Source organism: Artibeus jamaicensis, unplaced genomic scaffold, assembly GCF_021234435.1.
Source record: "Artibeus jamaicensis isolate MK-2021 breed Jamaican fruit bat unplaced genomic scaffold, CSHL_Jam_final scaffold_1019, whole genome shotgun sequence".
NCBI lineage: Eukaryota > Metazoa > Chordata > Mammalia > Chiroptera > Phyllostomidae > Artibeus > Artibeus jamaicensis.
Genome location: NW_026522025.1, coordinates 11,710,329 through 11,735,277, shown reverse-complemented (window position 1 = coordinate 11,735,277; position 24,949 = coordinate 11,710,329). Strand labels below are relative to the sequence as shown.

At 36.7% G+C, this 24,949-nt stretch overlaps 1 protein-coding gene across 5 annotated transcripts in view; it reads left to right on the top strand.

The window, feature by feature from the left end:
* Positions 1-24,949, top strand: part of DOCK7 (dedicator of cytokinesis 7) — a 211,462-nt gene that overhangs the window by 104,884 nt on the left and 81,629 nt on the right. For all 5 annotated transcript variants that reach the window (XM_037136230.2, XM_053655506.1, XM_037136231.2 and 2 more), the window contains exons 16-20: positions 1,280-1,350; positions 4,927-5,065; positions 6,218-6,319; positions 18,693-18,779; positions 22,849-23,080. In XM_037136230.2, the coding sequence (XP_036992125.2) occupies positions 1,280-1,350; positions 4,927-5,065; positions 6,218-6,319; positions 18,693-18,779; positions 22,849-23,080 (631 nt within the window). The remainder of the gene's footprint in view (positions 1-1,279; positions 1,351-4,926; positions 5,066-6,217; positions 6,320-18,692; positions 18,780-22,848; positions 23,081-24,949) is intronic.

Below are 24,949 nucleotides of genomic sequence, written 5' to 3'. Positions count from 1 at the left end.
ATAAGGACTAAGGTAATTTTTGACCATATAATGTCAATATGATAAACTCTAATTCTGGCACAGGAAAAACATTTTATATAAAACATAGTATTCTTAGCAAACTGATAAAATTGGAGTTACCTAGCAAAGTTGTTTACTATGTTCCTTTTATTTTGGGATGGTGCTAGTTAGTTAATTCCCTTGTATAAGGAATACACTTTGAGTTGTTTTACCAGTTGTATTGATGGAAGTACGATGGCATGTCTGCAGTACGTGTTCATGTGCATGCAGAGATGGCTGGCCAGATGTGGGAGTTTAATCTATGACTAGATAACATTGTAAGCCTGTCTCACCCACTCAGGAATCAAGCCGTGACCATGACATTATTAGGCCATAGTTCTGATAGGCTGCCTGAATATCCCACCTCTTGCTGTTAGAATTCAAGAGGCAGATATAAAAGACTGTAATATTTTACTGCTAAACCTCCCAAAGTAGTATTGTATTTTTTTTAATGTGGTGGATTTTTTTTTAAACACGTGTAAGAATTCAAAATGTTGTTCCCCTTCCATGTGAAGTAGCTTGCAGGGAGTCCTGGAAGCAAAAGATACCTAAAATAGGATTTTAAAAAACAGATTCTATTTATTTATTTTTAGAGAGAAGGGAAGGAAGGGAGAAAGAGCGGGAGAGAAACATCTGTGCACAAGAGAGATACACTGATTGGCTGACTCTTGCATGCCCCCAACTGGGGACCTGGCCCCCAACCCAGGCACGTGCACAGACCGGGAATCCAACTGGTGACCTTTGGGTTCGCAGGCAGGTACTCAGTCCACTGAGCCAAACCAGCCAAGGCTAAAATAGGATTTTAAAATATCATTTATAAATAATATATATTTGACTTTTTAGCATGATTGCTGTGTTAGTGAAGAAGCCGCCAATTTGTATGGTAGATATATGCCACCATTTTAGGATCATATTTCTTACATAAATTCCAAATGATGTGCTACATCCAGATTTTAAAGTGAAATCTTCACCTTCTTAAAAAAGAAAGAAATGTATCTTATTGCCCAATAGATATGAATATAATGGATAGAAATTTTTTGAATGTTTGAATGTCAGATGGGTCTATAAATTTAGAATTAAGCAGTTGAACCTATTAATGAACGTCAGTAGGCACATTGTTCTTCATTGGGCTGATTTTTGCCCATTGTTCTCAAATAATTATTAAATCAGACAAATTCTTAGATATGAAACATCCAGCATTTATTACAACAAAGTTTCAACGTGCTGTTATTTGTTACAGGTAATCTTTGGTAAATCTAGCTGTTCAGAATTTTCAAAGGAAGCCTATACAGCCGTAGTATATCATAACAGGTACTGAATTAAAATATTTCTTTCAAAGTTACTCACTCCTCACTGGCATTGTTAGCACTCACGTTAGCGTGTTTACCAAATGCTTTGCTGCACTGAATGTGCAAATTCAAGACAGCTGACATCAAAGTTATAATTTTCAACATGTAGACCCACATTTTCCATAGACATCTCAAATGTAAGACTTTATACACAAAACATCTTTTCTATCAAATTTTCTGACCCTTTCATTTTTATTATATTATTATTGATTATCTTTGTGGCTTCTGGTCCTTTGGTCTTTCCCTATTATATTCCCTGAACACTTTGCACCTTTACTTAACCATCAGTTAAAGTGATGGTATTTTCAACGTCAAATAATCCTTTGATTTAGGGCCTTTCCATTTTACTTCTTTGAGAAATTATTAACTTTGAGTAACCTTTTATTTCTGCTTTTGTTCTTTTTCTTTTTTAATTGAATACTACTGGAGAAAAAGCACAAAATTATACAAATCAGGACTATCACATTATTTTATCATATGATGATGGGGCTATATTAATTAATTTTATTTTATCTTTTCTTGACTCCAAAAGATTACTCTTTGGTAATCTTTTTGTCACAACTTTTTAAACCCTATCTCAATTTTACAAGAGCTAATTGAAGTTTTCCCCCTCTTCTTCTAACTCCTACTTCTTTTGATTGCTTTTACCCTTGGCTTTCCTAATTTAAGTTGATTGAGTCCATCCCACTTGAGATACATGAACTTTTCTGCTCCTTACCTCAAATTATCTTCATATTGTTCTGCCTCTCCTGTTTCAGAGCAGTAATGGCCCACATGCTGCTCAATGGGAATCCTCCCTTCTGCTGGCGAACAGTCTTACCACCGTCTTCCAGAATATGACTTCATCAGTTATCCCTTCTCTTGCGTCATCAGTTCCTGTTTCATTAGCTCCATCTCTTAGTGTTAAAAACAAGCTCGTCTCTTATTCTTAAAAAACAAAACAAAACAAAAGGCTACTGCCGTACTCTAGTGTAGTGTGGGTTTCCCTTGCCCTCCTTAAAACTTTATTTCTCACATTTTTGAACACTTCTTTTCTTCCACAGTAATTATTCATTTTATTTTTTTCTTTTTCTTTTAAGTATAGACATTCCACACAAAACACTAAGGTTTTGTTCTTAACTTTCTTTTTCTATAATATTCTCTTCCTAAATAATTTTATATGCATTTCTCAGTTATATTCAATGAAAATGCTACTACTTTTACCTTTATATGGACTGTCACAACTTTTTTTTTCAGTCATGACCTTCAGTCTGAGGCACAAACAGATATTTTCAGTGGCCTGTTGGGCATATTTATTTGGGTTCCCTCCTGCCTTCTCAGTTTCCATGTGTTTATCCCTGGCCTTTTTCTAGACCCTCTCTCTGTCTGTTCATTTTTATTAATAGTACCACCAGTTTTTCAGTCCTCTGACTCAAACTTTAAGATATCCTTGCCTTCCTTTTTTCTGTAATATTCAGTCATCTTTCACATCTTGATGATTTTACTTCTGCCTCATCTCCAAACATATTCTGTACTATCCTGTTTCTGGGTCTTTCTTGGATCTTTAATTATATACTGCTTCTCTCTACTTACTGAACTTTTACTCATTCTTTAAGGCCCATGTTATATATCTCTTCCTAAGTGCAATTCCCGATCTAAAACTTTAAGTAATCTGTTGAACTCTGTTCCTGAAGCATTTAACCTTACCTGCTCTATACCAGGGGCTAGCAAACTTTTTTCACAAAGGGCCAAATAATACATATTTGGGCCCTGTGGGCCACATGGTCTGTGTTGCAGCCACGCAGCCCTGCTGTTATAGTACAAAGCAGCCATCGACAATGAGTAAAATGGCAAATGAATGGGCATGGCTGTCTTCCCATTAAATTCTATTTATGGATACTGGAATTTGAATTTCATGTAATATTTAAAGTGAAATATTATTCTTTTGATGATTTTAACCATTTAAAAATATAAAAGCCATTCTTAGTTTGTAGTTTATATAAAACTAGGCAGTTGCCTGGATTCGGTCTGTGGGCCGTAGTTTGCCAACCCCTGTGTTATAGCGTACTATTGTTGTATGTGTGTCTTACTTATATTTCTACTAAGTTATATATATTTTTCAGGGTAATTTTTTTATGTTAATCTTTAAAGCCACCACAAAAGTAATACAATTCCTAACGTAAAGGTGGGCCGTTTACTTGCTAACGAATAACTAACTGGTAGATATTTAATTTTCCATAAGTCTTCACATAATATAATTTGAGGAAAGACATGAACTAAAACACTGAGTAGGAAAGATATTGATAAAGTAATAATTTCTAAAAGTATCTTCATTTGTGGCTAAGTCTTTATTTTTGTTGCTCTTAGCATTAGTAGAATTAAAATGAGAATACCGCCTAACATTGCTAGTACATTCACCTTTCTCATAATTCACTGGTGACTAGTGATATCAATAATAAGATGTATAGCATCTTTTATTCACCAAAGTCATCAAATTCTCCAAATAGCTGCTGGTATTTCCTGTCTTTCTGATGATTATTAGAAGCCTCATTCCACTTATTATTTCTGTGATCAAATCTACACTTGTTAGCATTTTTGAGGCTTATTTGAGAATGATATTTGACTTACTAGCATCAGAGAAAAATCTCTAATTGATTTTTGGTGGGACAGTCTTCACTTTAAAAGTAGCAGGAGCTATATAGTTTGGATGCATTTTCATTGAAGATAACTCTGAGAGATACAAACTGAACATGGAAAATTGGGATGTTAAGGCTCTATCCTTTTTTAACTCTATCACAAATAGCAGCCATGCTTTCCTATAAAAATTCTCATTGAATATTAAGGTGAAAGTTCCATTAGTTTGATCGAACATGGTAATTACTATATTCTAACAGTGGCTGGAGGCACTTCTAATACACGGGACAAATGTAACTCGTGGTTGTTCCCTGATTTTTTTTTTCTTTTCTTTGAGCTGTTAGTCAATATACTAGTTCATGTTTTGGTAACATTATTTCTTTATCAGTGGGATAATTGATGCAAGACAGTTCATAGAGAGCCCAACTTGATGTTAAGTGCCTAAAGATACCTTTTTTTTTTACAAAAGTATAATATAAGTTAGTCTTAAGTTGAAGCTGTACTCCTATAACAGAAAAATGTTTTTTATGGTATGGTTTTAAAATATGCACTTACAAAAATTTTATATTACTTATTATGTGATTTGTATCAGAATTGATTTCTAAATATAGAAAGCCTTGCCCTAGTCTCCTCTTTAATAGTTTCAAATCTAATGACAATCTCAGTGTTGAGGTGGTAATTATTAATTAATCTCCAGAAATGGGATTACACCACCCATTAATCAAAGTGAGAGGAGAAATTTTAGAAACATTGACAGCTCCCTCATCTGGAAGGAGGAGTTAGTTAACTTCTTTGAGAATAAAGAAAAATTAAGCATGAATCTTGAAATAAATTTTAAAATTACTCAAATATACAAATGCAATGGTTATTTATTTTGGACAATTTATTGACTATTGATCTGTTTTGTTTTTTTTTTTGTATGAAGGTCTCCTGATTTTCATGAAGAAATCAAAGTTAAACTGCCTGCTACTTTAACTGACCACCATCACTTGCTTTTTACTTTTTATCATGTTAGTTGTCAACAAAAACAAAATACACCTCTTGAAACTCCTGTTGGATATACAGTAAGTATATTTTTATTAAATGCTTAGCTCTTTGATTTTAAAAATAAATGACTATTTAAGATATAGTTGGTATATTTCTTATCTGATCCCCACATTGGTTAGGAAGAATCACTGTAACAAAAAAAATGCTCATTAGTATGATTAATTGACTAACATGTCTAAACACTTTGGTGTTGGTCCTGATTATTGTGTGTTTACCCCATTATATTTATATTTACAATTATAATTATATTTATATTTACAATATAAATATAATGGCTTTATGGATTCTTCAGAAAAGAATACTTTGAATATGAAATGATTTAAAGACCTTTGGCTATTAAATACATTTTTCTGATAATTAAGGGCAATTAAATCCTTGAGTGAGTTTATTTATTTATTTGTTTTGGGGAAAAGGAGAAGGGAAGGAGAGAGTAAGGGAGAGAAACATCTATGTGAAAGAGAAACATCGATTGGTTGCCTCTTGTACTCGCCCAAACCTACAACCTAGGGACGTGCCCTGATTGAGAATTGAACAGGTGACCCCTCACTTTATGGGAGGATGCCCAACCCACTGAGCTGCACTGGTCAGGGCATAAATTTGTCAGTATTATTTGAAAATCATTATAATCAAATTGCAAAAGTAAACCTAAGGTGAAAGATATGATATATATTATACTGTTTTGTCAGAAAGGTCATGCCTCCACTCCAAAGAGAAAAATCAATATTTGATTAATTTTTTTTGTCTCTTGCAATTTGTGACATGAATTTTCCTAAATGCAAGAAAGTAAAGGATGTACATGCTTTAATTTAACATTTTCTTTTCAACATTCATATCTAATCAAATCTTTTTTTTTCTTATTTACATTTACACTATCATTCCAATTTAAAATTGGTAACACTTTGTGGTCTTTTTCTACTACAGCTGTCCCTTGGCTAATACAACCTTCTATAAATTTAAATGTTGCATAGCTAGTATTTATAATATCTTATGGATCATCATTAATAAAATAATGTTGGGGAACTTCGGAGAAGGCTCATTAAATCCCTTCGGTGTTTGAGGATGTGAAACAAATGTGGCTCATATCAAGTTCTTAAAACAGATTTTCCAAGTAATTGCTTTTGTAACAAATATATTTAAATGAATATTATTTTCTTTTTTTAATTTAAAAGTGGATACCAATGCTTCAGAATGGACGACTAAAGACTGGACAGTTTTGCCTACCAGTCTCACTGGAAAAACCACCACAGGCTTATTCTGTACTATCTCCTGAGGTTAGTATCTCTCACGTAGAAATTCCAGAGATTGAATGAAATTGGTTTTTTATTACAAAGGTACTTTCCTTTGTAATGTATGATGTAATATATAATATAAAGTAACAATATATTTTCTTATAATTAGATTCTAGAATATTTAGAAGCTTTTATACTATTTTAAAATATATAAATATATTCATTTTATTTTTTAATTTTAATCTTTATTTAATTTTTCCCATTACCATTTAGTCCCTTTATACTCCCCTCCTCCCAGCAGTCACCACACTGTTGTCCAAGTCCATGAGTCTTTTTTCCTTTTTGCTCAATCCCTCCACCCTCTTACCTCCCTACCCCCACTATCTGTCATCTGCTCTCCTATGAGTCCGTCCCCATTTCCTTTGTTAGTCTAGTTGGTTCATTAGATTCCAGATATGAGTGAAATCATATGGTACTTGTCTTTATCTGACTGGCTTATTTCACTTAGCGTAATGTTCTCCAGGTCCATCCATAGTGTCACAAAGGGTAAAGTTTTCTTCTTTTTTTACGACTGAGAGTATTCCATTGTGTAAATATCCCATAGTTGTTTTATCCATTCATCTACTGATGGATACTTGGGCTACTTCCATGTCTTGAAGATTGTAAATAATGCTGCAATGAACATAGGGGTGCTTATGTTCTTTTCAATTAGCATTTTGAGTTCCTTCAGATATACTCCCAGAAGTGGGATCATTGGATCAAAAGGCAGATCCATTTTTAATGTTTTGTGGTATCTCTATACTGTTTTCCATAATGCCTGCACCAGTCTGCATTCCCACCAACAGTGGAAAAGGGTTCCTCTTTCTCCACATCCTCACTAGCCCTTTTTGTTTGTTGACTTATTTTTACTTTCTGTAGAAAAAAAATTATTTATTTATATATTTTTAATTATATTTTATTGATTACGCCATTATAGTTGTCCTATTACCCCCTTTCATTCCCCTCCACCCTGCACACCTCTCCCCCACCCCTCCCCTTTCATTTATGTCCATGTGTCACAAGTTCTTTAAATTCTGTATTTCCCATACTATTCTTGCTCTCCCCCCATCTAGTTTCTGCCTACCATCTATGCTACTTATTCTCTGTACCTTCTCCCCCCTTTTCTTCCTCCCACTCCCCTGTTGCTAACCCTCCATGTGATCTCTATTTCTATGGTTCTGCTCCTGATCTAGCTGTCCTCTTAGTTTGCTTTTGTTTTAGGTGTGGCTGTTAATAACTGTGAGTTTACTGTCCTTTCACTTTTCATCTTTTTTATCTTCTTTTTCTTAGATAAGTCCCTTTAACATTTCATATAATAAGGGCTTGGTGATGATGAACTCCTTGAACTTGACTTTATCTGAGAAGCACTTTATCTGTCCTTCCATTCTAAATGAAAGCTTTGCTGGACAGAGCAATCTTGGATGTAGGTCTTTGGATTTCATGGCTCGGAATACTTCTTTCCAGCCCCTTCTTGCCTGTAATGTCTCTTTTGAGAAATCAGCTGACAGTCTGATGGGAACTCCTTTGTAAGTGACTGTCCCCTTAGCTCTTGCTGCTTCTAGGATTCTCTCTTTCATTTTAATCTTGGTTAATGTAATTATGATGTGCCTTGGTATGTTCCTTCTTGGGTCCACCTTCTTTGGTACTCTCTGTGCTTCCTGGATTTCCTGGAAGTCTATTTCCTTTGCCAGATTGGAGAAGTTCTCCTTTATTATTTGTTCAGATAAGCTTTCTACTTGTTGCTCTTCTTCTTCCCCTTCTGGTACCCCTATAATTTGGACGTTGGAATGTTTAAAGATGTCCTGGAGGTTCCTAAGCCTCTCCTCGTTATTTTGAATTCTTGTTTCTTCATTCCTTTCTGTTTGGTTGTTTTTTTCTTCCTTCTGGTCCACTCCCTTGAGTTGGACCAGAAACTGGTCCCAGTTTCCTTTCCATCACTATTGGTTTCCTGTGCATTTCCCTTCATTTCAACTAGTTTAGCCCTCATTTGTTCCTCTAATTTGTGACTAAAATCAACCAATTCTGTGAGCATCCTGATCACCAGTGTTTTGAACTGTGCATCTGATAGGTTGGCTATTTCTTGGTCGCTTAGAGTTATGGGCTCTGGGGCTTTGAGTTCTTCTTGAGCCATAATGTTTTGGTCTGTTCACGCCTGTTAGGTATGAGGGGCAGAGCCCTAGGTGTTCACTAGGGCGGGGCAATGCAGTCTCTGAGTTGTGATGCTGTATGTGGGTTTGGGATCAGAGAGGGGCAATGGCATTTGTTCCTCTCTCTCAGATTTCTGTCCCCTCTGCTGCTTCCCACAAGCAAATTGGGCCCTTCTGGTGCTGGGTCCCAGGTGTGTGGGCTTGTGTACCCTCCAGGACCCTGTGGGTCTCTCCAGTGAACTCTCCCAGCACCTCAACCCAGAAAGTCTTTCCAATTGGTGCTTTCAGGCTCTAATTCCTGGCACTGGGGCCCTAGCCTGAAAGATCTGTCTCACTGCTTGCTCCTTTGCCTGGATGTGTGACCTGAATGTGTGCCCGTGGTCAGCCAGCCGCTCTGTGCCTTCACTGGGTCCGCCTGTTGCCACCCCACGCCTGGGAGCTGCCAACCACTGCTTGCGCTCCTGGGTCGTCCGACTGATCTTTCCTGCCCAACCCTGCTATACCGATGACTCCACCCCTCTTACTGGTCTGGCTGAATGGTTCATTGTTATCGGACTTGCGTACAGTTCAATTTTCTGTGTTTTGGCTGTGTTTTTGTTACTAAAACTTTGTTGTCTTTAAACTTGGTTGTGCGAGGAGGCACATTGTTTCCACCTATGCTTCCATCTTGGATGGAAGTCCCTGGAAATAGTTCAAAAGTATGCCAGCCCCAGACAGTGCCAGGCCTGCAAATATGAAGGGCACTGTCACCTGAAAGCCAATGGCTAAGGCAGTCTCCCTACTGAGCTCAGTCCTCAGTGGTTTAGTGGCCACCTTCTGGCTCTCAGGGATACTCCGAGGTCCATCTTCTGAGGCTTCAGGGAATCTTCCTGGGTTGAGGGTGTATGGTAGGCGTATGTGTATGGTAGTTTGAGAAGGATAAGTGTTAGTTCTTTTCAGAATGTTTTTGGTAAAATTAACTTGTGAAGCCATGCAGTTCAGGGCTTTTGTTTGCTGTTTTTGTTTTTTTTTTAATTACTGCTTCAATTTCACTAGGTATGATCTGTCTATTCAGATTCTCAAATTCTTTGTCATTTAGTTTAGGAAAATTGTATGTTTCTAGGAATTTATCCATTTCATCTGGGTTGTCCAGCTTTTTGCTATGTAATTATTCATAATATTTTCTTACAATCCTTTGTAGTTCTTTGGTGTCAGTTATTTTTCCTCTCATTTCTTTTTTTTTTTCTCTCATTTCTGATTTTGTTTATTTGGGTCCTTTCCCTTTTTTTCTTGATCAGTCTGATTAAAGGTTTGTGAATCATGTTTATCTTTTCAAAGAACCAGCCCTCGTATGCATTGGTCTTTTTGTATTGTTGATTTCTTATTATTTCCTTCCTTTTACTCACTTTAGGCTATGAATTTTCCTCTTAGGATTGCCTTCCCATTGTCCCTCAGATTTTGGATTGGTATGTCCTCGTTTTTGCTTGTTTCAAGGTATCTTTTGATTTCTTCCTTGATCTTGTTGACCGTTTTATTGTTTAATAACATGTTATTTAGCTTCCATGTGTTTGTGTGTTTTTCAGTGTTATTCTTGTGATTGCTTTCTAGCTTTATGGCATTGTGGTCAGAGAAGATACTTGATATGATTTAAATCTTAAATTTATTGAGACTAGTTTTGTTTCCTACCATATGGTCTACTCTAGAAAATGTTCCATGTGCCCTTGAAAAGTATATATATTTTGCTGGCTTTGGGGTGAAATGCTCTGAAGATATCAATTAAATCCAATTGAGGTAGTGTGTGGTTTAAGGCCACCGTCTTGTTGATTTTCTGCCTGGAAGATCTGTCCACTGAAGTCAGTGAGGTATTAAAATTCCCAACTATGACTGTAATTCTGTCGGTCTCTCCCTTGATGTCCATCAAGAATTTCTTTGCATATTTAGGTACTTCTATGTTGAATGCGTAAATGTTTACTTGGGTTATTTCCTCTTGTTGGATTCTTCCCTTTATCATTATGTAGTGTCCTCCTTTGTCTCTTACTGTATTTTAAACTTTTACTATATTTATGTTTTAAATTTTATATTGTCAAATATAAGTAGTGCCCCACCCCAGCTTTTTTCTTTTCCATTTGCATGAAATATCTTTTTTCATCTGTTTACTTTTAGTCTGTGTGCATCTTTCAATCTGAGATGGTTCTTTTGGAGGCAGCATATATATGGGTCTTGTTTTCTTATCCATTCAGCTATCTTATATCTTTTGGTAGGCATATTTATGCCATTTACATTTAAGGTGATTATTGATATATACATATTTAATGCCATTTTATTTTTAGACTGTTTACCTAGTTTTTTTTTCTTTCTCTTTTTCTCCTCTTTCTCTTTCTCCTCCTCATCTTCCCCCTCCATCCCTCCTTCTTCTTTAACCAAACCGTTTAACATTTGTTGCAGTGCTGGTTTGGTGCTAACAAACTCCTTCAGCTTTTTCTTGTCTGGTAAACTCCTTATTTCTCCTTCAATTTTAAATGATAGCATTGCTGGGTAAAGTAGCATTGCCTTTCATCACCTTGAGTATTTCATGCCACTTCCTTCTGGCTCGAAATTTTTCTCTTGAGGCTTTTAGGATTCTCTCCTTGTCTGTAAGCCTTGTCATTTTAATTATGATGTATTTTGCTGTATGCCTCTTTGTATCAAAACTGGTTGGGACTCTCTGTCTGAGCTTCCTGGACTTGTGTGTCTTTTTCCTTCACCAGATTAGGGAAGTTTTCAGTCATTATTTCTTCAAATAGGTTCTTGATCACTTGCTCACTCTACACTTCTAGTATTCCCATAATGAGGATGTTGTTCTGCTTCATGTTGTCCAACATATTTCTTATACTCTTCTTATTTTTTAAAAATTCTTTTTTCTTTATCAACCCAGGTTGTCTACCTGGGTGCTTTTTTCTACCTTGTATTTCAAAACACTGATTTCATCCTCTGACTCTGCTTCATCTAACCCACTGTTTATTCCTTCCAGTGTATTATTTATTTCAGATATTACATTCTTTTTTTAAATTACTTTATTATTGTTCAATTACAGTTGTCTGCATTTTTCCCCTACCACTCCCCTCCACCCCAGCCAAACCCACTTCCCGCCCTTGCTTCCTCCCTCCCCCTTGGTTTTGCCCATGTGTCCTTTATAGTAGTTCCTGAAACTCCTTGTCCCCACTCTCCCCATCCCCAACCCCTCTGGGCATTGTTAGATTGTTCTTAATTTCAATGACTCTGGCTATATTTTGTTTGCTTTTTTCTTTTGTTCATTATGTTCCAGTTAAAGATGAGATCATATGGTATTTGTCCCTCACTGCCTGGCTTATTTCACTTTGCATTCTTTATTTCTGACTGGTCCTATTTTACAGTTTCTATGTCTTTTTTTTTCATGCTGTCGAGTATCCTTATAATCATTACTCTGAACTCTTTATCTGATAAATTGCTTGCCTTCATTTCATCTAGTTCTTTTGGTGAATTCTCTTCTTTCATTTGCGGTCTCTTTCTTTTTCTTCCCATTTTGGCTGCTGCTTTGTATTTTCTGCTTTAGCTGTTAAACTAATCAGTCACTAAGCCAATCTGTTGTTAAAATAATCAAGCTGTGATCAGTAGTCTGGCTTAGGCACCACAGGGTGGGACAGAGTAATTCCTGTGGGAATTGCTATCATTTCCTCTTAGTCTGATGCCATTCAAAGTGGAGCTCTGTGCCTGAGATGGCTCCTGCAGTTTGGGGAATGACTTAGCACAGGGATCCTAGTAGTTGTTCCCTCAGTTCTCTCCCTAGAGCCGCCAACCCCAGGTTCTTCTCAAGCATCTCTAGTTTACTCTGACCTTGCACTGCTGGAGCCCAGGGTAAGTGGCTACAAATGAAATTTTGTGTGTTGGCCCTTTAACAAGCTCTCTGTGTCTCTAGCCATCTCTCCCTGGCAGACAGAAACCCTGCTGCTTTTCACAGCTGGATGTTATCTAGGTTTCTTTCTGGGTCTGATACTGTACACTGGGGCACTGAGCTTGGGGCTTAGACCCCACACTTCTCAGGGGAAACCCCCCAACTACTGAAATATCCCTCTGGAAGATTAGCTGATGCTGGTGGGAGCCCAGCCAGCCCTCTCCCATCTCCCCCACACTGGCTACCAGTCTGGTGGTGAAGTGGTTTCTTCTGTCCATGGTTATAAGGCTTCTCTCCAGGTAGTGTTCCATTGGTTATTCTGGATGATTTCTCTACAATTTAGTTGTAATTCCAGACTGGTCCTGGGAGAAGGTTAGTGTCACTTTCACTTACTTCTCTACCATCTCGGATCTCAGTATATTCATTTTAAAATTAAAGTAATATATGAAATATAATCTTAAAGAAAAGATAACTCTGGGAACTTTTTATATTGTTACATAGATTATTCTTTAAATAAATACTTTTTTTTAGTAGGTAATATTTAACTACCATAAGGCTATAGGGAGGAGAACAGATTTAATTAATTTTTTAGAACCTTTTTGTAATTGATGATCATCTATGTGAAAATAAAGTAACTATAAACATGCTACTTTATTTTGAGAGACATTAGCAGTTTTAATGATCATGTGTAACTTAAAAGAAACAAAAACACTGGAAAAATCTCACTGAAGAATCCATAGCCATTGTCCAAAAAGGAAAATGAATTTAAGGGAATTAATACATAATGACGACCATTGCCACTTCCATATTAATCTGAAATGTGTATTGTGAATGTTGTCCTTGTGGCATTTAGTTTCAGAATAGAATTTGGAAGGTATTCACAAATCAATTAGTAGTGTTTCATTTTTTTCAAAAGGAAGCAATACAGTGCTATTGCTTTGACCTCATTTCCCATCACTAACTCACGCTGCTTTCGTCACCTAGCACGGTGCCTTCGCTGCTCCTCAAGCATGAAAAGAGCACTCTGCTGGCAGCGCTCCATCACAAGGCCCGTTTTCATTTCCTCAGGTAGCCACTTAAATGCCACCTGTTTTAGGTGGCAGCCCCCACCCCTTTTTATCCTGTTACTTTACTTTATCCTCATACTTCTCATCACTGACTTTAAAGATTAGGTATTTTTATTTATCTATTTATTACCCAATGAATAGAAACTTTATGAGAGTGAGAACTTTGTCTTTCTTGTGTAGTGCTGTATGTACAAGTTCTTAGAATACTGCTTGCCTCATAGTAGGCAGTCAGTAAATATTTGTTAAATGAATGAATAAATAAATATTTAGTAAATGAGTAAGTAGAAATTAAAAACATGACTCTCCTACTCCTTCCCAAATCTGTTATTTAGTTTTTCAGGGACACATTTTTTTTATTCTAGTAAAATAAGTTAGTTTTCTGCCAGAGGTAGTATTATATTTCAAAAAGAAATATTTGCAAATGCAGATGCAAGGTTAGCTTTCTAAAGGGATGCTGGTGGTTTCTTATTGGCTATTTTGTGAATGCTGAAATATAAAGAATGTGGTGATGATTTGGATTTGACTATAGGCAAATGATGTGGCCGATTGGTACGTGAGATAAACCACCTGGTTAAGTACCTAAAATTCTATATATTTTAATTATTACATTAAAAGAACAGTATGCATTCTTAACTTTATTGTTACTTAAAGAATAGTAAATACTGTTACTTTTGGTGCTTAATTTAAAATATATAAGAGGTAAGTATTCAAACGTTCAACTTTACGGGTCATTGCTTAATGCAATTTTGTATTTACTTTCCTGGCTGAGGTTGAGCTTTGTTTGATTCAGAAGGTCAGAGAGACCTTCTGATAATGTGTGAACTTCATGTAAGCACTCCTGTTAGGCAAAGCACTGGCTGCAGTTCACGTGAACAGTGCACCCGACACGGTGCAGTGTGTAGCTTGTACAAAATCAAGACCTTCATTCCTTCTGTCAGTTGATGAATCCTAAATCTGTATCTCTGCTCATCCACTTTTTGCCAGTTACTTGGTAAATTAAAATGCCCGGTGCTGTTCCACAGATACCTCAAGCATAAAATGGCCAAAGTCAGATTTGTCCTTGTTAAACAACTTTTGGAATCTTATGGTAAGTGAGAGAAAGAACTTGGCCACCAATATACCTCAACAGAGTGATGGTATTTGGGTGAATTTACCTCAGTTCAATGCCATCAGCTTTTCAGTATCAGTGCTTATTGGGCTCTAGGAAGCAGATCAGTGCTTATAAAATTCGTGGAATATTGATGTATAGAGCAGCATGGTAGTCTGTCACCAGCATTTTCTCCTGTAGGATTATGGTATTCAGCACTTATTATAGTCACTTGGACCTGAAAATAGTTTTGTTTGATTGTTCGTGCCTGAAATGTCTCAGTGAAAAATTATACACACCCTTTATCTCATGAATTATATTTCTAAGTATTTATCCTACAGATATAGTGCATAGATATACAAAGATCAGCAAATAGGATATTTATAAACTTAACAGTGATTACATTTATATGTGGACAATTACACTTTTTAACTTGTTTTTACTTAATAATATAGTAAACACTCATGTATCCACCATGTAGTCCAACAGGTAGAACAGTGTCAGAAACTTACATCATTTATTTGTTCCTCCTCATTCCATACTTTTCCTCTCTAACTATAAAAAACTAGTTTTTTTTTAAATTTGGGATAAATATACATAACATAAAACTTACCATTTTAAAGTATGCAGTTCTGTGGTGTTAAGTATATTCACATTGTTTTAAAAACTGGTCTCATAAAACAACTTTTTAACTGAGATATATGTATGACCAAAGAATACATTTTTTTACTTTGCTTATTTTATGAATTTAACAAAAAGTTGTTATTCTTTATGTAATCTTCAAGGTCTTGTTTTTTCCATTCAGGATTGTATCACGAAGATTTAGTGGGGGGTTTTGTGTGTGTGATCAAAATAAAATATTCCTCTGATGTATATTCAGAGATCAAATTCCTCTGGTCCTTTGTTGTTCTTAAAACGTAATTAGATTTTTCCCTGTGAGTTGCAGATCTCTGAATGATCTGAGGGCTGGTCCACCTCTCCAGCACCATCTTTCACCATAACTGCAGCCTCATCTCTGTACTCAGAGCCTCTTCCAAAGTTTTTTCTGCCTCTAGGCCTTTGAATCATCGGGTTTCCCTCCCTATTCCTCACAGGGCTGGCTTCTTCTCCTTATCTGAATTGTATATCAAAGAGCATCTCCTCAGAAAAGTCTTTCCTCACTTCATGAATTTTCAGCCCTTCCCTACTCCACACTGCTGATATACTCCATCATTCTAATCCAGTTTTATTTGTTTAATACTTACCACTATCTGAAATTATTTATTTACTTGCTTTTCTGTGTCCCTGCTACATGGTTGGTAAGCTGTTAGTATTAGCAAAAGATAAAACATAGAAATTACCTGGGTATTGACCAAGGGTTTAATGTTTAATTAAATTTCTCTACATCCATACAAGGAATGGTACAGTAGTAAGAAGAATGATACAAATTTAAATATCCCAGTAGGATATTTATAATAAAACATGAAAATAAACAATATAACTTAGTATACAGGTATATGTCAGCAATTGTATAGGAAGTAGTTTGGAAAATATACATCAAATTTAGCAAAGTTAGTTCTCGAAGGGGAGTGGGGTTGTGGGAGGTTTTGTTGTTTTTAACTTCATATACTTTGAAAGGCAATATAGTATAATTTCCAGGGTTTTACTCTTGGCTCCACCACTTCCACTTGTGCAACCTTGGCTAAGTTTTGTATTCGCTCAGCTATTGATTGTGTCCCCCACCCCCAGATTTGTGTGCTTAAGCCCTAACCCTAACATGTGATAGTATTTGGAGACCTGGATTTTGTGAGGGAACCAAGCTTACATGAGGTCATGAGGGTGGGGTTTCATGGTAGAATTAGATAGATACAAAAAGAGACACCAAGGATCTTGCTTTTTTTCTTATGAGGACAAAGTGAGAAATTGGCCATCTGCAAGCTAGGGAGAGGTTCTCACCAGACACTGACCATGTTGGTGCCTTGATCTTGGACTTTCAGTCTCCAGATTGTGAGAAAATAAGTTTCTGTTGTTTCAGCCACCCAGAGTATGGTTTTTTATAATAGCAGCCCAGGCTGACTAAGACACTCTTTGTGCCTGAATTTTCTCATCTGTAAATTGAGGAGAATAATTAATGTGTATAATAAAGCATTATGTTGATGGTTGAATGATTTAATGGTATGCAGAACATTTAGAATGATGCCAGGCACCTACAAAGTATTAAAGTAGTGTTCGTACTATTATGCCATTCCTTTTACCACACTGCTTGTTAGAATGCTTTGGGACAGCAGTTCTTACTTTAGCAAGCATCAAATCACCTGGGGAGTTTTGCTGTAACACCAGTTGTTGAGCCTCACTCCCTCCTACCCCCACTTTCTGATGCAGTAGATCTGGGTTGGGGGTCAAGCATTTACATTTCTAACATGTGCCCATGATGTTTATGTTGCTGATCCTTAGTTCAGACTTTGAGAACCGCTATGTTTAAAGAAGTATGTGTTCACATTTTACTCATGTATCCTATTTTTTTATAGTTGAAAACAGTATTTTGGGTTCAAAGAGCACTATTTCTTGCTTTGAGTAGTTTCAATTCACTGACTCTTTTTTCCCCCAAATGTTTCTAAACCTGTATTATTTGCTTCAGTAGAGACATTGCATTTTCTACCTATTTATGTTATTTAACAGGAAACTAACTTTATTTGCTTTTCTTTTCTACACATAAAAATATGAAACCATGAAAAAGAAAAGCCCTTTTAAATTTTTTTAGTTTTATTTGCTGAGACTTTCTATTTTTGTCATTTGTTCCACAGATATTCATAATTGCTCACTGAATATTTTTTTAAAAATGATGACCGCTTTCAAATTCTGTCACGTCTCACATGTATCCAACATCTGTGTCATCTCAGCATTGGGTCTATTGTCTTTTCTCATTTGAAATTTTTCTGGTTTTTGGTATGATGTGTGATTTAAATTATATCGTGAACATTTTGGATGTTATGACTCTAGATCTTATTGATGTCCGTGTTTTAGCTGTGGGAGTGGAGACTGTTGCCAGGTAAAGGTCCACATTCCTTTGCAATGGATTGGGGTGGGGGCTTATTACTGGACGGAGGTGGGGTCTCAGGCTCTCTTCTAGGCCTCTGCTGACACCTCCCTGGCTGTGAGGGGCGGGAGCTCCTTGTCACTACTTTCCTTTTTCACTGACACCACAGTTGGTGGGGGTACCGCTGGGCTGGGATTAGCTGCCCCACCCCTCTCTTCTCTGATACCATGCCATGCTGGTGGGGGTGGGGGGAATCCAGCACCTCTTTACAGCCAGCTGAGGGTGGAGGTCCAGGTTCCCCACAGCCTACGGAGATGGGGTGGAACTGCAGTTTGTTTTTAATCAAATAGGGCAATTACTGTTTTGACTAACGAGAGCAGCTTCTCTTGGAGCATTTTTTTTGGTCAGCTCCTATGGCATTTCTGGCTCTAGCACCTAGTCCAGGATATATGAGGCAAAAACAAAACCCAGGAAATACTGCCTTATAGTGCCTCCCACCCTGAAGTTCCTAGCCCGCCTGCATTCTTCTGGGCACCTTTGAGTCTTTATGTTTATTTTATCTTCCATGTTCAGGGTTTTTAGCAGTACTTAGCAGCCAATAGAGAGAACTGATATACTCTCTTTTAAAAATAAGAGTTTATTACATAATTTTAATTAATTCCTAACCAAAAAAATGTTCTCTCATCTTTAAAACAAACTTCCTAGGCTTGTGAGTATTTTAAAGCCCCTTTAAAACACAACAGGAGTGTTTTAAATAAGGAAAACAGAATATTATAGACTATTAAAAATGATATTATGGACATGAAAAGAGATTCACAATGTAATATGTGAATAACAGGTAGAAAAATAATATCTTTGATATCACCTATGTAACAGTGTGAATAAACATGTGTTTGCATAGAGGAAGATTTGGAGTGACATAAAAGGATATGTCTCTGGGAAGATAGAATTTTGAGTGTATATTTTTTGCTCTTTACTCTTTGAGCCTTTTAATTCTTTTGTAGGAAACACTGATTTTGTAATAAGAATAAAACATAAGTTTTATATTACAATGCATAAAAATATATTTCACAGTATTTTTTCTCATTGAGAAATTATAATTTTTAAATTGCTTTTCAGAGTTCACTATCAACTTAAGTAGCTGTAATCATTGTATTTTTTATCTCATAGGTTCCTCTACCTGGCATGAAATGGGTAGATAATCACAAAGGTGTTTTTAATGTTGAAGTTGTTGCTGTTTCATCTGTCCATACACAAGTAAGTGAGTTTTAATAATTTTTAATCAAATTTCACTTGAATGAATTGAACATATTGTCGTACTTCAGTCAGTTTTGTTATCTGCTGTAAGACTTATGGGAGTATAAGACAGTTAAAAATGTATAGATTCAGAAGTTACTTTTTATCACCAAATTGTTTATGTCAACAAAAGGAAATATTTCACTTTTCAAAATATTATTGACATCATTTTGAACAATTAAGTAATTTTTGCCCCTGAGTTTCTGGTACATAGCAGTACTTTAGAGTTCAAAAAGGATCATCCAACATATTTTATTTCTCATAAACTCAGATATTTCAATTGGAACGAGTTCTTAGGGGTCATTTACTCCACATTCTTCACTGTATTTCTTGAATATGCCAAGAAAGACTTTACTCTCTTCTGCTGGAATGCTTTTTTTCCCGACATTCATTTCACCTCTCTTCATTAAGGCTTCTCCTCATCTCAGAAAGGCCTTCTCTGGTGACTCTTTTGAAAACAGCAGCCCCGTTACTCTGTATTCTTATCCTGCACTTACTACTGCCTTTTGCTCTAATGCACTCTCCCACTTCCTCTCACCCTTTCTGTGTGTCTCTGTGTGTGTACATATACATACACGTGTGTGTGTGTGTGTGTGTGTGTATGCACGTTTATTTTTTGGTTCTCCCATCAGATTCTAAGCTTCATGAGGTCAGGGTGGTTGTTATCTGTCAAGGAACGAGAGTTCCCTTCAAGGACCTTACAATAGGGGGAAATGTAAAAATGATTGCAGTACAATGAAATTAGTAATCTGTTAGACGTATGAATGAACTAAATCAAGGTCAGAGGAGAGAGTCATTTGTTTAGCTGGGAACTGAGGTGTTGCATTGATAAGTAGGCTCTTACCATACGGAGAGAGAAGGTGGTCAACTCACATAATAAAAAAGCTAGTGCAAAGAGATGGTAATCTGTTTAAGGACAAGCAAGTAATCTGGTGTGAATGGAAATTAAAGTGCATGGGAAATCATGATAGGTGAGAAGACCAGGTCGGTAGCAGATTATGAAGGAGCTTGAATGCTTTAGAGTTTAGAGTTCAGGTAGACGGTGATTTCTAACCTAAATAGGAAATGTGAGAGAAGTAAATTTGGGAGCAATTACTAAAGGAGAGCAATTGTCGAGCCATAATGAGTTTATTTTTAAGCCTGTTGAGTTTAACATGTCTGTGCATGTCAGATAAAGGTGTCCTGTAGGCAGATGTAATTAGTTTGGTGTTTAAGATTGGGCTAACACAATAAATGTGGTAGTTAAAACTATACTGGTGAACATGATTTCCTGGGAGAAAAGGTGGAGTGGGAAGAGACAAGTTTTTAAAACAAAATTCAGGGGTTCTCCAACTTGAAAGGGAGAAAGCTGTTTTGCAGGGGTTCCCAAGGCCCCTTTAAATTTAGTGATTTTTTTAAAGCAGAACTCACAGGACTCAGCATGTAGTCATGTTCACAGCTATGATTTATTTTAGTGAAGTACATACAGCAAAACTGGCTAAGATAAAAGAAGTCAAGTCCAGAGGGAACAAGATGCAAGCTTCCAAGAGTCATTTCCTAGTGGAATCACATAGGTCAAGTTGATGTCTGTCAGAGAAGCGTATTACTCAGTTCCGTTGGGTTTTTACTATGGACTTGTCGGATAGGCACCCTCTGCCTAACACATACTGAAATTCTTGATTTCCAGAAGAGAAGAAGGTGTTCAGCATAAACCTTATTGTTAGCACAGTTTAGGCATCCCTATCAGTTGGAACTCTCCTGAAATCCCAGTTCCCAGGTGCCAGCCAAGGGCTCCCCTTGTGAGCAAGACTTTCACATTAAGCTTTCTTCCTATGTTAGCTCTTTTCTGCACAGTGAGAGGGAAAAATAAGACCAAGCACTTCTATATTATGTTTTAAAACAGTAACAAGAAAGGAGTTTTTTTTTTTAGCAGTACAGAGAAGATCCCAGTTAAAGAATGGCTCCAGTGGAGTTTTTCCTCTCCTGTTACTGAATGTGTCCTGTGTTTCCTGTAGTCCTTAAGCTTCTGATAATAATACTGACATTATACTATACAGTTGAAACATACTCTTTCCCTTAACAGAAGTACTTTTAGTATCACATTATATGTCTTCTTAAATATACAAATATATTTTTTTCAGGCTTTATTTTTTTATTTTATTCTCTCTTTAGAGTTGGTAGTATAATCAGTTTTTACTCCTAACTTTGTTTTTATGGAGGCACATACATGTGTTGTCTTTATGTGACAAAGAAGGATTTGGGGCAAAATATGTTGTGTAGGTGGTGTAGACGCTATGGAACGTGGGGAAAGAAGAAAGCGGAAGTCTACAGTGTAGCACCCTGGTCTTCGCAGTCCTGGTGACTAATATTCACAAGTTTATAACTTTTGTAACTGCATAAAACAATGTCCTCATTTATTATAATCTTTTTAAAGGATTAATTAAAGACAACAAATGTTTTTTATGGTGTTTTATACCTTTCTTATAGATCTTTGAAATTATTGGATATATAGTTAGAACTCCATAGTATTATTTTTTACATATTTAAAACAAATTAGAACAATATTAGAATTATAAATATGATGCTGTTCAGCATTACTACCTTTTCTTAAAGTGTATTTTTATTGTTCACTAAGTGAAAGTCTTCCCAGAGTGCCAACAGGCTTTTGCTCACCTCTCACTGGTTAGAACTATAGCACATGGTTCTCTAGGTATAATGGAGGCTGGGAGAATAAGCATGTATCCTGGGACTGGGCACTTACTGCTTTTAATAAGACTGGTTCTGTTAGTGTAGAGGAGGTTAAATAATAGTCAGGATTTAGTCAGGTGGTAGAAACTGCCAGTAATTTGAATGGAGAACATTTATCTATAATAAATCATTGTTAGCTAGGTTAAAGGTGGTTCACTACTATGTGGGGGAAGAGAATTCTATGATTGTAACAGAGATAGCAATTGCAGAAAATGATAAGGAAGCAATTTAGGAACCTAGAGGAGGATCCCGGAGGCGGAGAATCAGACCCCTGTATCAGACTGCTTCTATAGGAGCACACTGCCTGCCATGCTGTGGTATTGAAGAAATGTGGTGGACGGCCCCTGATGGGGACCTACAGCAGCCACCCGTGCTGTGGTCAGTGCTGCTGCCCAAGTCCCTCACCTCTGAGCCATAACATTCACATCTCCTAGTCACCGTCAGAAAAAACACAAGGGCCCTGGCTGGTGTAGCTCAGTGGATTGAGTGCGAACTGGGGGCTAGGGAGTCGCTGGTTCGATTCCCAGTCGGGACACATGCCTGGGTTGTGGGTCGGGTCCCTGGTGGGGCCCATGTGAGAGGCAACCACACGTTAGTGTTTCTTTCTCTCTCTTTCTCCCTCCCTTCCCCTCTCTAAAAATGGATAAATAAAATCTTTTAAAAAAAAGAAAAAATAACAGGGAGAGGAAAGGTCCCTGCTAACTCGTCAGCCAAGGTAGACTGCTTCCCATACCTCTGTTGACAGAGCCTAACCACAGGCTGCCTGACAAGGGCAGAATGCAGTTTGAAGAGTCCAGCCCCAGTATTACAAATGCGCCGGCGTTGGTGGGTGTGAATGGAGCTGAGAGGCAATAAATGAATAGATGGGCACAGGTAGGTTACTAACAACCTATCACAACAGTGAGTTTAAAACAATGAGGCAGACTCATAGTGGGAAAAAGTCTTAATTAATATCAGTAGATTTCTTGAATGATCAGTAGTATTTGAAGTGGCTACTTTACCATAATAAATGAAAGTACAGGATGGGGCAAAAATAGGTTTACAGTTGTGAGTTTGTGAAACACAGAGTTTATTCTTATATTATTACTTATTAATTATTGTATTATTTTTTAAATGAACAGTTGTAAACCTACTTGTGCCCCACCCTGTAGATATAGTGTTTAGTTTGGAAACAATGCTTATACATACTGATGTCTACTTTTTTGTACTATTAATTAATATGAGATGTTTTATTAGTGGTTCATAGTTTGGGGAATGTACAGAGTTATAATTGTGTGGTGCTTTTGCTTATTCTTTGTTTTAGGATCCTTATCTTGACAAGTTTTTTGCTCTGGTCAATGCTCTGGATGAACACATGTTTCCAGTCCGAATTGGTGACATGCGGATCATGGAAAATAACTTAGAAAATGAATTGAAGAGCAGTATTTCAGCATTGAATTCATCTCAGTTGGAACCAGTGGTCCGATTTCTTCATCTTCTGCTTGATAAACTGATACTCTTAGTTGTTAGACCTCCTGTCATTGCTGGCCAAATAGGTAATCTACTTATGTTTGGGGAATCATAAAATTTATAACTTGGTATTTCTAACTTTTGCTGAAATAGAACTATGATTCGTGTTTGCTCTCTATAAGGACTGCATTTGTTTTTGGTGGTGGGGGTGGGTTATTTACTTGTTGCTAATGCCAGAAATATTGTAACTTTATTTTGTTTTTTATAAAATATTTCATATAGACTTCTACTCAAATTATGGAAATAAATGTATTTACTCACCAAGTATTTTTTAAGCACGTACACTCATAGGCATGTCCAAGGCATGGCTCCTGATTTTAAGGATCTCACAGACGAGTTAGGGAAACAGGCAAACATAAATCACTCTGCATTTATGTGACATGTAATACACCTGCTTTACATTTTCACTGACCTGGTATTCTCTATTTCATACCGCTATTCTTTCTTTTGTTAACTCAAAATCTCTATGTTCTTTTTCTCTTTTATGTTCTAGACGGAGAGGTATTTTTGTTTTCCACCTTTTTTCCAATATTTGTTCCTCTACTTTTGCTAACGTCTTCCACCTAAATCTTGTAAAGTAGTTGAGCTTATAAGAAATTTCAGCTAACTTGTTACAGAACTTCTGTGTTAAGTGGGAAAGGAGTATTCAGTGCCTTGGGATGTTTTTAGGGGAGACTTGCAAGTAGAAGCAATTCTTGGGTAGAGCATTTAAAGGTGAGTAGCAGCCTGACAAGTAAACAGCTAGTCCAGGGAGAGGCACAGCATGTGCACAGTACGCAGACGACCGTGGAAGTGCTGGGGGAATTATAGGTATTAGAAATTGGAAGGTTGGTGATTAGAGATGATAGGTGGTGGGGATGATGAAGTAAGGTCTTCTTTGATATTTCAGATAATTGGAACTATGATTCCATAAAGAATCAATAGCCTTTAAAGGGTCTGGTCTTAATTAGGGAAGTAACATGACCCACTTTGGCTATCATAAAGATGACTGTGTTGCATATAAATGGGTTAAAAGTGAGAAAATCTGGAGTCAGGGAAACAAAATGGAGTCTTGTAATATTTCATAGAAACCCTATGAGGTCCTGATGAAAGGTGACGGTAGGTTGGAGAGGTAGGTAGGATTAAGTGGTATTGTGGAGTACTTTTACGGTAGTCTTAGGAGATTTTAAGGAAAAAAATGTTAACACTGCTGTAGAATCTGTAGGTTATAGGTTATAATCTATAATAACAATGGTAAAGAATATTTGCATAGCACTTACTCTGTACTAGGAATAGTGCTATGTGCTTTATTTATAGTAATGTATGAAATCCTCACAAGTCTGTGTATAGATATTATTAGGTACCATTTCATGAATGAGTAAAGTGGTGAGCATAATACTTTTAAACAGTTCCCTAAGGATTCAAATGCAAGCAGCTGACTTCAAAGTCCCGCTCTTATCTATTGTAGCAATGATTTTTCAACCCTTTTAATCTCATGGCACACATAAACTAAGTATTAAAATTCTGGACACACAAAAGTAAATATATTTTTGCCTATGTTACCAAAAAAAAAGAAGGTGTAATATTGATTCATTCACACCAGATGGCTATTGCTGTTGCTGTATTGGCTGTTGTCTTTTTTTTTCCTAAGGGAAAAGAATTCAGTGCCCCTGAGTAAATGTTCAGGTATTGCATGTTTTAAAAATTCTTGGGGAAAAAACAAAAAGCAGACTTCCAGCCAAGATGGAGGAGTAGGTAGGCACACTGTGCCTCCTCTTACAACCAAAAGAAGGACAAAAACAATTTAAAAACAAAAAACAACCAGAACTGACAGAAAATTAAACTGTATGGAAGACTGACAACCAAGGAGTTAAAGAAGAAACATTCATCCAGACCAGTAGGAGGGGTGGAGACGG